The 12,972-nt window shown below is 51.0% G+C and overlaps 1 protein-coding gene across 1 annotated transcript in view; it reads right to left on the bottom strand.

Moving 5' to 3' along the window:
- GALNT17 (polypeptide N-acetylgalactosaminyltransferase 17) overlaps window positions 1–12,972 on the bottom strand; it is a 1,717,045-nt gene that overhangs the window by 1,010,908 nt on the left and 693,165 nt on the right. Inside the window, exon 4 of the mRNA XM_085649814.1 lies at window positions 584–758. Within this exon, the coding sequence (XP_085505940.1) occupies window positions 584–758 (175 nt within the window). The remainder of the gene's footprint in view (window positions 1–583; window positions 759–12,972) is intronic.

Here is a 12,972-nt window from a genome sequence, read left to right as displayed (position 1 = left end):
ACGGTATGCAAATATAACTAGGTTTCCAGCGATAATCTCACGTTTGGCAGTTAGCGCTAGGATTTTTATCGCTTTTGAGATAAGCGTGGCTAATAGCATGCTATCTCAGCGATAAAAATCCACGTTAGCCGGCGATAATTATCCTCACGCTTAGAGCGCTTAGCGATAATAATCGCCAGTTGTTGCTGGTATGCCCCTGTGTTTTACTAAAAGACGGCTGAGTATGCAAGAGAACAAGGCAATAAGGAAAGCGATTTAATTCCTTCACTTCAGCAATATCCATCCACCAATTATTCATTAAAATGTAATGATTAGAGAAAATGACATCACATTGACATCTTCTCCCACCAAAGGCCTTCCACAGATTATCATTTTGCGTCTATGGTCTAGGATAATGACAATCAGTGGAGACTACAAAAAGTAATACATTATGACTCTGGTTACTGCCACCCCTTCCTGACCCCTTAGTGCAGGGTAGAAAAAGCAGTGTCAGGGGCATCAAATTGACATCCATGGTAACATATGCATATCCTCACAGGGACCATAATCACGTGCTCTGTGTAGTTTCAAATTGCAAACCTACCAGCCAGCAGTGAATTCCACGTGGGCATCAAAGAAGCCAGTAACCTCTCCTGAAGCGGCTTTCCAACCCACAATCCGGGCTCGGATTAGGCCCTCTCGTTTCTGGTTGCGGACCACCTTCACGAGCCCGGGGTATCGCTTCTGAACATACTCCTCCAAGGGTGCCTTTAGTTCCTCTAAAGGATGGAACAAGAGAGCATACATTTAGAAAACACAAATAAAGGGTCAGGGCTACTTTTAATGTGCATAAGGACCCAGTAAATTATTTATTAATGTATTTATATATTTCAGATTATATACAGCATGGAGCAGGTCCTTCAGGGTATATGGCACTGGATAATGAACATTAAGGTACTAATTTCCAGAGTGTTTTATACTGATTTATACACCTAATAACAACTTGTTTCGTAGAGCGCTTGACACTGTGCTTCTTCTATTTCTAAGCACTGTACCCAATTTAATGGTACTCAAGCGCTCCTGGGTCTGACTGAGAGATGACATTTAGAAGAGAGCAAATAATACTAATTTTAATATTCACATTTATTCATGCAAGTTGTTCCACAGCAATTCAATTCCGCATAAACAATTACTCCGGAACATCTATAAAATGTCATACATTTGGCTGTAAGAAATTAACAATGAGTGCCTTTACCACACATGCCTTTACTGCGTATCCTTTAACACGCAATGCATTTACCACACATTGCCTTTACCATGAAGATCTTTACCACATATTACCTTTACCACACATGCTTTTATAATGACATGTTAAGTATATATTAGGTAAGTGACATCCCTATTCCGACTCGCCGATGCAGGGAGAGCAAGGTAAGTGGTTTTATTTATTTATTTATGTTCCCTATCCCGTCGTATGTCGACTTCCTCCTACCCCGCCACACCGCTCTTACCTGTACCTGTGGCATCTGTGTGTGTATAAATATATAGACATACAAATAGAGGAGAGGATGTGGCCTAATGGCTAGAGCGGTTGACCTGGAAGCTGGGAAACCGGGTTTGAGACTCGGCAGGGACACTCAACATGCTGTATTTCTGGGCAAATCACTTCATCTCCCCATGTGTCTGTCTGTAATGCAACTGGTTATCTTGTAAAACGCTCTGATACCTTTGGATCAATTATGCGCTATATTGAACTAAAAAAAAGAAAAATATATATATATTTTTACTACCAGCAGTAGGTAGTTATAAGTACTATAGTTAGGACCATGTTTCCATAGGAAAAGCATTTTTTGATGTGCCTATATCATTGGCACCTTTTGACGAATCTTCACGAACGTTTCCAAAATGAAGTGTCCTGTTGAATCTTGTTGTGTATGGAAGTTTCAGGGCGATTTGTCAAGTGGGGGCTGAGAAAAAGGGTGGGTCAAAAAGAGTGCTTTGCCATGTTAATTCCTATACAGCCTTTAGACTCACCTGCAGCCCCAACCGCTGAACGGAATTACACCAAATTTGGCAGAAAGCTAGCTTTTGATCCGCAGATTGTGCTTTTTGTCAATTGGTGTAAATACGTGCAGTGGTTTGTGAGAAATTAAGGGAATCCATATTTGTATATCTACAATCGCGAAGCCTTTCACAAATAATTACAAGGTCGTGCAGAGATCTGGAGAGCTCTGATTGCCTACAAACACTTCAACCAAGAAGTGTTAGCAGCCATCTTGGGACTCGGCCTCAGCTGACACTCGCAGAGCAACAAGCCCTTTTTTAATTCACGGCAAAATTAACATAGATTTGCGAATATCACAGTCTCCTGTGCTTGTTTTTCAAGAAGCCCATGGGTGGGCCAGGTCCAGGGATCATGAGGGAATTTCAGAGGAAAAGGAAGGGAGGGCGCACCAGGCCTCCATCCTGAGGCTCTTTGAGCTCCAGGGACCACCATCTCTCCGGTGCTTTATTTTGAATATTGAAGAGGGGCCATATGGACCCCCTCCATGGGCTCAAGGGTGCCCTGGGAACCACTACCTACCTGGGACTTTATTTTTAAAATGAAAGGGGGCTAGGTAGACCCACTCCATGGGCTCTTTAGAACCCTCAGGGACCACTAGCTCCTTGAAGCTTAACACCAATAATTAGCGGGTCTTGTCAAGAATTCCTGTCATGCGAGGGGAGGAAAACGGTAACCAGCGAAAACGGACTACATCTCCCAGGATGCTTAGCGGTTGAGAGGTTCTGTAAACAGGAGAGCTGTTACATAACTCAAGGAAAACACGCCCTTATGTAAAACAGGAGAGCTGTTACATAACTCAAGGAAAACACGCCCTTATGTAAACAGGAGAGCTGTTACATAACTCAAGGAAAACACGCCCTTATGTAAACAGGAGAGCTGTTACATAACTCAAGGAAAACACGCCCTTATGTAAACAGGAGAGCTGTTACATAACTCAAGGAAAACAACGCCCTATAAAGGGAGGAACCGGGAGGTACAACGCTGTCGGATATTGTGTTTACAACCGACGTACCTGCTTAGTGAAGAGCAGTGTTCCGGAGTGGTGCTCCAGTAAGGCAAGAACGGAGGTAGGTCGAGTCGTTACTCCCTGGGCCGTGTCTTGCCCCATCGTCACCTGTGAAGGACCCGGAAGCTCTACCGGATAATCATTGAGCTTCGCTTTTTGACTCGGCTGAGTCAAAGCGCAGTGGCGCTTTTGCTGGTTGGAGTCGTAACTCCCAGCCCGACCAGAGATACAGGGACTGCCAGCTGTAACGCACACCAGGAGGTGTTTGCCGCGTTACAGACTCGGAAGTCCACAGGATCGATCGAGCGGCTGCTCTCGGTTCAGTCTTCTTTGCTTGTGATTGGGGTATCGGTGACGCATCACCAGGAGGTGACTCCGCGTCCCGGTGCAGTCTGAGGAAGAGGTTGAGCGGCTGCTCCCTTCAGGTAGAGACCCCGGCTGGGTGTTTCCCTGACTCCTCGATTCTCCCCAACACTCTTCGTGCCCCTCACAGCCTACCGATTGGCATTGTCGGCCATTTCATTTCTGCCCTCTGTTGGCATACGCCGGGATCGGCGTATATGCAGAGGACGGTTAGGACCATCCGTGCTGTGGGCTGGTAACGTACTTAGCCTGGAGGATTCCAGTGACTATAACCTTTGTTTATTCCTTGTATTATTTTTGCCTTCATTAAAATAACTAAACCTTCACAAGTGGTTGCGTTCTCATTATCGTGTCTGTTAAACGATCCTGAGACGTTCAGGGCGTTACAGGTCTACACTCGCACCCTGTGAACCACCACTTCCAACATTAAAAATATATGTGGAAGGGGAGCCTCCTCCCGGGCCATATACAGCCAGGGGACTGCCACCTGCCTGGGCAGTGCCTGTGCAGCCTTCTGGAGCCATTACTAGCCCTGGAGACCGCCACGCCAAGGACTGGTTTTTGCTGTGCCTAGGGCTGCCCACCCTCAGGACATAGCTGTTTTCTTTTGCTTGGCCGGAACTGACAAAGTGCTCTCGCTTGCTGAAATGCATGTGGGCAGGGAAGCAGATGAAACGATTGCTCTTTCATGCAGGGACCTGCATTATTAGCAGTTCCCTGCGTGCAAGACCAATGCCGGCTCCCGCAGGAACCGGGGAGCCGGCTGGGACCACAGGGACCTTGAGGCCCCATCCTGCACACTGGGTGCCCTGGTTGGGGCCAGGGCACCCAGCGACACATGGCCAGGCCCTGGGGGATGGGGTCAGGATGAGGAGGTGGGCTTCACAGCCCCCCACTGTATTTTGGCCTTGTCCTGGGATTGGGGTCCTTGGTGCTTAAATCGGCCCGGGAGGGGTGTGCCATGCAGCCCACTCCCCCACTAAGTTGCGGCCAGGCCTGGGGATAGAGTCCCCAGGGCAGTTCTGGCCCTGATGCTCATCTCACAAAAATTAAACCTCAACAGTAAAGCACTCACACATATAAACATAGCAGATTCCACAGTTGAAGTGTCATTTTTATAAAGGGCTTATGATCCTAACTCCTGGGCTTGGTGAAGTCAGAGCAAGTGTGTTTTCTTGGCAGTTCCATATTGAAAAATGATCTGAAAGGCTTTCTAGAGGTGATTGCATTGTTGATCTATTGGAGCGCAATCTGTATATGAATGTGCCGAGTGGGTTGTTTCTTGTCCTGTCCTGGTGAGAGCAGAGTCCATGGTTCTCCCTTTAAATGACTACGAGTATGAAAATGTAAAAGTCACTTGGAAGCTTCACCCATTTGGCCCCGCGCACCTTAGTATTAAGCAAAGGTCAACGTGCTTTGTGCTAGGATGATGGACAGCTTCCCAAGCGACCCCCTCAGGGCATTTCCTGTTGATTTTGGTAAGGAGTGCTTTATGTCAAGGAAGACGAGGACATCTCCACGAAACCAAGAAGCACTTACTTCATATATTTAAGAGGACATACCCTTGTTTGGTGAATATTTACCTCTCTGTACTCTTGCCATCTTCTGCATAAGAAGATTTATCTTATCAAAAATTTCGGGATAAATCCACACGAGGAACAACCACATTGCCAAAACACACACAAGGCCACTGTGACATTTCCTCATGCTGCATTATGCAGCTGTAGGGCAGAATATGTACTGGCCATTTACTTTAGAAGGTAGCACATAGTAATTAACAAGTACTCCACTTGGGTAGATATTTTGTACAAAACTGTGGACTGTTTATAGATAAAGGGGTAGGTGCAGTTGTGCTGTGGCCCAGGCACTGACACAGCTACTGACACACCCACACAGACACTTAGATACACACTCTGGCACTAACACACCCACTGACAGACCCACTCAGACACTGATACACCCACTCACAGACATACTCAGACACTCACAAACCCACTCAGGCTCTCACACACTGTCTCACAGACCCACTCCTATACCCACTCACAGACCTACTCAGACACTCTCACACATACTCATAGACCCATGCATACATTCATGCATCCACTCACAGATGTACTCAGACACCCTCACACTCTTTCATAAACCCACTCAGACCCTCATGCAACTACTCACTGATGCACTCAGACATGTACATCCACTCACAGACCAACTCAGACACTCATGCACCCACTTACAGACCAACTCATACTCTCTCACACCCACTCATAGACCTACTCAGAGATTCATGTATCAACTCATGGACCTACTCAGACTGTCTCACACCCACTCACAGACCCACTCAGAGATTCATGCAATCACTCAAATACCCACTTAAACACTCATACACCCACTCACACACCCACTCACACACCCAGTGAGACATATATGCAGCCATTCCAAGGACCACTGAGACACTCACACACCCATTGGGACACTCACACACTCACTGACACACCCACTGAGACACTCATGCACTCACTCACACACTCACTCGCAAAGGCTACAGGTTAAAGTTAGGATTTTGTTTCAAAAACCTTCAAAATTCAAGGAAAAAAACAAAGAATGCAGGGACAATATAGTTAGGCAATAGAATTTAATAAAACATAGAAATTTACAGAAAAAAACAAAGGTTACACAGATGTTATAGTTTGAAAATAGAATTAAATAAACCTTAGAAATTCATTGAAAAAACAACGGTTACAGAAACGTTATAGTTAGGCTCAGATTTCACTCGTACAAAACCATAGAAATTCAGCAGTTATAGTTACTTTAGCTTACTACAACCTGCGCCTCTGCAATGCACTGCTTTTGACCTCACATATTACATCACTTATGACATGGTCAGTGACATCACTGATGACATCTCAAATGATATCACTCATGACATCATACACAGATGCACTCACACACTGTTGGACTTGGCCCTTCTGGCAGGTTCACCCCTGAACTTTTTTGCTTTTTATTGGTGACTTGGTGTGGTGATTTTTCGTTTCTGCGCACTTTCCCTGTGTCCCAGGGTAAAGTGCGTGCGCACTCTGAGTGCGTGTGGTGAGATAGGCCTGCCCTCCCATAGGAATGCATGGGGAATGTATGTGTCCCTAGTAGTTCCTGATGCGTGGGGTGTGCAGGCCCGAGTTTGGTATATGCGGACTCGTGTGATTGAAGGCTGCGCGATGATGTGTGCGGCGTGCATGTACCTAGTGTGGAAGTGCCACTTCTAGAAGTGGGCACTTCGGTGTGCAGTGTAAAATGTGTGCCTTGTCGCGTGATTGGCTGGTTGAGGTCATGTGACAGGCTAGGGATTCCCCAGAGTCAGGATGAGTCACCCAGTGGTGAATGGGGAGATCAGCAGCTAGATGGGTGGGAGGAGTACACCTGGGTCCTGAATAGGGCAGGGTTTTCCCCACACAATGCTGGCTCCGCCCCCTGTGGTGCGACTGACGACCCTAGCCCTGCCAGTGAATAGAGTGAGGGGCTGAGCACATCAAGGGTGCTCCCCAACCAGCGGAGACTGGTTTTCCCCCTCACCCTGAACCCAGAACAAAGGGAAAAGATGTATAAAAATGGGGCTGTGTCCCCACAGAAGTTGTTCTCTGCCAGGATCTTACCTGAGGGGGGCTGCTGCTGCTGCTGGACCAGAGGACCGCCACTTCGACTACCTCCCTGCCTGGAGGCCCAGTGAGCTGGCTCTGGGTCCAGCCTTGCCCCCCACCCCTGCCCTGCTGCATGCAGGGAAGAACTTTGCTGCACTTTGTGGTTCTTTTTATCCTAAAGCGCTGGGAGCGCTTTATATGTGTCCCCAAAGCTCCTGGAAGCGCTTCTTATGTGCCCTTAGCGCTAGGAGCACTTTGCCGGTGCCCACCCGGCGTTTGCCCTGTCTTTGTGGATCTTAAAACCTCCTGGCAGGTGTCCAACCTGCCAGGGACATTGCCACTCGTTGGCAGGTGCCCACCCCGCGTCTAGGTACTTTTGGACGGGAGCCTACCCCGTAAAATCACCGCTGCGGCCCCGTTCGGCCGATCCAGAAGTCAGGCAGGCCGAGGGCGGGCCTCCGGGACAACCGGAACTTGCAATAGGAGGGCGGGAGACTACCCCGCCTCCCAACAAAGCATCGCGGCTGCTCTGAGCCCCGGAGCCGGCAGGAGCCTACCCTGCGCCCCGGGGCACTCTGCCCAGAAGAGGAGGCAGCGCCGTGACTTCCCCAGCCCCGTCGCGAGGGAAGTGACGGAGAGTGCTGCGGCCCCGGAAGCAGGAGAGCGGAGGCAGCGCGGGAGTCCCCGGAACAGCCCGGTAAGTCCGAAGGGCTGGGGGGCTCCGCGCCTGTGTCGGGGGCATTCTGGTGATGTCTAAGAGCTCCGTGTAGCTCCAACGTTGGGGGCATTCTTCTTTCGAGTCCCCCGAGCGGGACTCCAACGGTGGGGGGCATTGTTGCTACGGGGGCATTTTTCTTAAGAGCCGTGAAAGCTCCACGGGGGCATTTTGTCTAAGAGTCCCCCGTGTGGGACTCCAACGAACGGGGGCATTCCCTATCTGTTACGAGCGGCCCCGGAAGGCAGCGGGCCGCTCCAACGTTGCCTCCCCCCCCCCCCACAGGTGTTCAGAGCCCACAAGGCTCAGGGGGCATTAAGCGCTGAATCAGAGCGGCCCCGTAAGGCAGTGGGCCGCTCCAACGAAGTAGCACAGTATTATTTAGAGCATGCGAGGCTCTAGGGGGCATTTCATTTGTTTCAGAGCCCTGGGAGGCTCCAACGTTGGCCCCAGCATTTCTCCAGTTCCCCAGCACTTAGTGGGCAACTGCTACGTGTAGATTGTGCTTTGTGCGCGCTGGTTTGCGCCGGCGCGCCCTGACTCTGCTGGACACAGGGCGTCCTTGCCCCGACAAGGCCAGTTGGCCTAGGGACTGCCACAGGTAGTGGCTAATGTGAGTTTTTGCGCTATTGTTCCTTTCCTACACCTCTGAATGTGTTATTTTATGCATCATGTGTTTTTCTTGTTTTACACCTCTGAATGTGTTTTTTATGCGTCATGTGTAATGTGTTTACCCCTACAGGTATTGTGATACTTAGGTGGTTGTTTGTTTTCTCCTAGTACAGGTGGTGCTAGTGAGGTCCTAGTTCCCTTCGCGATATTTTCCTAAGGTGGTTAGGGTTGCGTAGGTGGTACTTACCCGTTACCAGTAGTTACTGGTTGTGTGCTACATGTTCTATTTTTAGTGCAACAGTGATTGTATGTGCTATGTTCTAAAGTATTATTCTTATGTTCTAAGTGCTAATTTCTACCAAGTGCTAATTCCTGACAGTGGTCCATGTGGCCCTGTCCCCTGTATATATAATCCCTTGTAAATTCTGCCCGTGCCTGTTGGCACATTGTAAAGTGTGTGTTTTTATCTAATGTGTTGTGTATAATACAAAGGCTATTTTTATAGAATACCTTGTGTGGAGTTTCCTTTGTGGTGGGCCTTGGGTGTTGTTGCTGGGTGCGCGCGCAAACGCTTTACACATCGCCTCAGAGATAAGCCTGACTGCTCGTGCCAAGCTACCAAGGGGGTGAGCAGGGGTTATCTTTGGTGTGTACCTTCCTTGCCCTGACTAGAGTGGTGGTTTCTGTCTGGCTTTGGCGCAAGCCCTAGCCAACCAGAAATCCCATTTCTAACATTGGTGATCAGCGGTGGGATTTGGACTTGCGTTTGCGCTGTACCGCAGCGGCAACTGGCCGCACTACAAAACTCTGCATTTAGATAAATGACAGGGTATAGGGATTATTGTTCTAAGTTTGTTTTTAATTGTCATTTCTTTGGAAATGTGTTTTTGTGCACTGTGAGTTAGGTGTCCCTAGCTCGGGAGGGTAGATCATCCCCCTTAGTGCATTGTGTTTTCTGGATTCACCAGAGGGTGGGATCCAGTGGTGGCAGCGTAATAGTGTCCTGTACATTTGTCCCCCGCCCTGCGCCCAGAGTTGGTACCTGTGTCACGTGGTGGTCAGGTTGAGGAATCAGGGGTGGTAGAAACTGCCTTACCAGTCCGAGGGGAGGGTTGTGAGTGGATGAATGGTGTGTGGCACTAGGCAAGTGAGTGTGAGTTCTCTGGGATAGAGAGCTTGCTGAATCCTTTGTGAATTGTGTACTCCTGTGTTAAACGCAGACCCCTAGGTTCCCTGTGTGATCTTTTCTCTAGAACGTCTGCCAGAATGGAGCCTGCTTTTGATCCCAGTGATCTAGTTTATTACAGTATGCAGGAGTTGGAAAGGTTCTGTAGAGAGAGAAACATAGGGGTGAGAGAGTCAGACACTGTGTACGAACTGAGGAACCACATGATTGGATGGCAAGCAGGTGAATGGAAACGTGAGCGCAGTGAGGAAGACAGGGCCCGGGCCTCTCACCTGGAGGGTGGTGGGTCTGTGGGGAGCCCTGAAGATTCAGAAGAAGATGACAGTACCTGGACGCCAGTAGAGAGTGAGGACCCCGTGGGTAGGGAGTCCCTTGCTGGGTCCAGCGTAGGAGATAGCGCCTCATCCCTTTCCCTGTCCCCTGAGCACAGTGGTAGTTTTCTGGATTCCCCAGTGAGGGTGGAGTCCAGTGGTGGCAGCGATATAAAGTGCAGTATAGAGAGTCCCAGTCCCAGTTCCCCGAGTGTGGTACCTTGTTCCCGAGAGGAGGAATGTAGGTTGAAGTTCAGGGGCAGTAAGAAGCTGTCTCACCAGTCTTGGGAGGAGGCTGTGGAGGAATGTCATGATGCCCTGGTGGACTGGCTGATGTTTAACCCGGAGCAGGATTTGGATGGAGTACTCAATATGATTATCAAAGAGCAGATGCTCAGTAGTTGTTCTCCAGGGTTGCGCCAACACCTGTTGAGGTATAACTCTTTTTGTCCATGGGAACTTGCAGAGGAAGCAGAGCGCTGGGAAAGTGCTAGAGGTCCTCTAGAGTCATTAGTGAGTGATTCCAACAATAGTGGGTCAGAGATCCTCCAGCCCAGCATGGTGGAGGAGGCTCAGTGTAGCCCAGCTAGGTCCCAGGATAGCGAGGAGGGTGTAGGGGCTTACTGCCTGGCTCTGTGGAGCGGGAGTAAGGGGGTGACCGAGGGTCCCCAGATGCCCGAAACCCTGCCTCAGGACTTGGATGGTTTCATGAGGGAACACCAAGTTGGGGACCTAGGCTGTCCTGTTAGTCCACTTGAGGAAGATCTCTTAGTGAGTAGAGGACCTGAAGCGCCCGTAAACAGGGCTCCTGTGGTTCTGGAGTCTGGCAGTACCGCTCCGGTAGGGAGGGTACAGGAGTCCAGCGTGAGGAGTGATTGGGGGATGAGTTCCCCAGTGGAAGAGCCTGTGGGTCAGGCACTACCCAGTTGGGCTAGGATCCCGTGTAGTGACCAGGGTGGCACCACTTCTGTTCTGGGGGATCTCCGCGCACTGTCAGGTGGACAGGGGACGGGAGATCAGCGCCAGACAGACAGTCGCTCGACATGTGTGTCATTTGATAGCCTCAGGGGGATGGAGTGGAAATACCCAAAAGTCCTGGAGTGCCAGGCGATTATTCCACCAAAGGTTCTAGGCCGGAGGTTGGAAGGCCAGGTTCGGGATCAGCCTGACCTGAAGGGTGGGACGTCTGTAATCAGCGTCCCGACCGGTTCTTCTTCCAGAGGTACCGCCCCAGTTGGTAGGGAGCAGGGCTCTGGAAGGGGGTGCAGAGGGTGGGAGAGCCCACCTCTGGCCCCGGTACAACCTGAGGGGTTAAACCCTGGGTTGGAATGGCGTTCTAGGTGTACCCCTCGCCAGAGGAGGAGGAACCCTAGGAGAAGAGGTAGGGGGAGGAGAGCCTTCCCTGAGACTCCTGGTCCGCCTGAGGGTGTAGACCCTAGGCTGGAGAACCAGTGGCAGTCTAGTCCTGTCTTGCAGAGAGGAAGAGTGGAGAATGGCCGCTATGTGCCAGGGGTTACTACCCCCCACTCTGTGATTAGGCAAAGACCGGTGGCACCTGGGTGGCCTAGGGCCTGGTCTTGGCCGCGGACAGCTTGGGAGTACCAGTGGGGTAGCCCAGTTGGTCCAGACAGTGGTGTTAGAAAGAATTCCATGGGTTCACCGTGGCGTAGAACCGGAGGGTGTCCCTGCAGTTGCGGGCCCGCGTCCGTGTTCTATCGCCCCAAGCAGGGAAGTCCATCACGGTGGTGATTGGGCTGCCCTGCGTTTTGGCTGGAAGGGGGTTGTGTTGGACTTGGCCCTTCTGGCAGGTTCACCCCTGAACTTTTTTGCTTTTTATAGGTGACTTGGTGTGGTGATTTTTCGTTTCTGCGCACTTTCCCTGTGTCCCAGGGTAAAGTGCGTGCGCACTCTGAGTGCGTGTGGTGAGATAGGCCTGCCCTCCCATAGGAATGCATGGGGAATGTATGTGTCCCTAGTAGTTCCTGATGCGTGGGGTGTGCAGGCCCGAGTTTGGTATGTGCGGACTCGTGTGATTGAAGGCTGCGCGATGATGTGTGCGGCGTGCATGTACCTAGTGTGGAAGTGCCACTTCTAGAAGTGGGCACTTCGGTGTGCAGTGTAAAATGTGTGCCTTGTGATTGGCTGGTTGAGGTCATGTGACGGGCTAGGGATTCCCCAGAGTCAGGATGAGTCACCCAGTGGTGAATGGGGAGATCAGCAGCTAGATGGGTGGGAGGAGTACACCTGGGTCCTGAATAGGGCAGGGTTTTCCCCACACAATGCTGGCTCCGCCCCCTGTGGTGCGACTGACGACCCTAGCCATGCCAGTGAATAGAGTGAGGGGCTGAGCACATCAAGGGTGCTCCCCAACCAGTGGAGACTGGTTTTCCCCCTCACCCTGAACCCAGAACAAAGGGAAAAGATGTATAAAAATGGGGCTGTGTCCCCACAGAAGTTGTTCTCTGCCAGGATCTTACCTGAGGGGGGCTGCTGCTGCTGCTGGACCAGAGGACCGCCACTTCGACTACCTCCCTGCCTGGAGGCCCAGTGAGCTGGCTCTGGGTCCAGCCTTGCCCACCACCCCTGCCCTGCTGCATGCAGGGAAGAACTTTGCTGCACTTTGTGGTTCTTTTTATCCTAAAGCGCCTGGAGCGCTTTATTTGTGTCCCCAAAGCGCCTGGAAGCGCTTCTTAAGTGCCCTTAGCGCTAGGAGCGCTTTGCCGGTGCCCACCCGGCGTTTGCCCTGTCTTTGCGGATCTTAAAACCTCCTGGCAGGTGCCCACCCTGCCAGGGACATTGCCACTCGTTGGCGGGTGCCCACCCCGCGTCTAGGTACTTTTGGACGGGAGCCTACCCCGTAAAATCACCGCTGCGGCCCCGTTCTGCCGATCCGGAAGTCAGGCAGGCCGAGGGCGGGCCTCCGGGACAACCGGAACTTGCAATAGGAGGGCGGGAGCCTACTCCGCCTCCCAACAAAGCATCGCGGCTGCTCTGAGCCCCGGAGCTGGCAGGAGCCTACCCTGCGCCCCGGGGCACTCTGCCCAGAAGAGGAGGCAGCGCCGTGACTTCCCCAGCCCCGCCGCGAGGGAAGTGACGGAGAGTG

This window comes from Triturus cristatus, chromosome 3_2 (genome assembly GCF_964204655.1).
Source record: "Triturus cristatus chromosome 3_2, aTriCri1.1, whole genome shotgun sequence".
Classification (NCBI taxonomy): Eukaryota; Metazoa; Chordata; class Amphibia; order Caudata; family Salamandridae; genus Triturus; species Triturus cristatus.
This window is presented reverse-complemented; position numbering and strand designations above follow the sequence as displayed.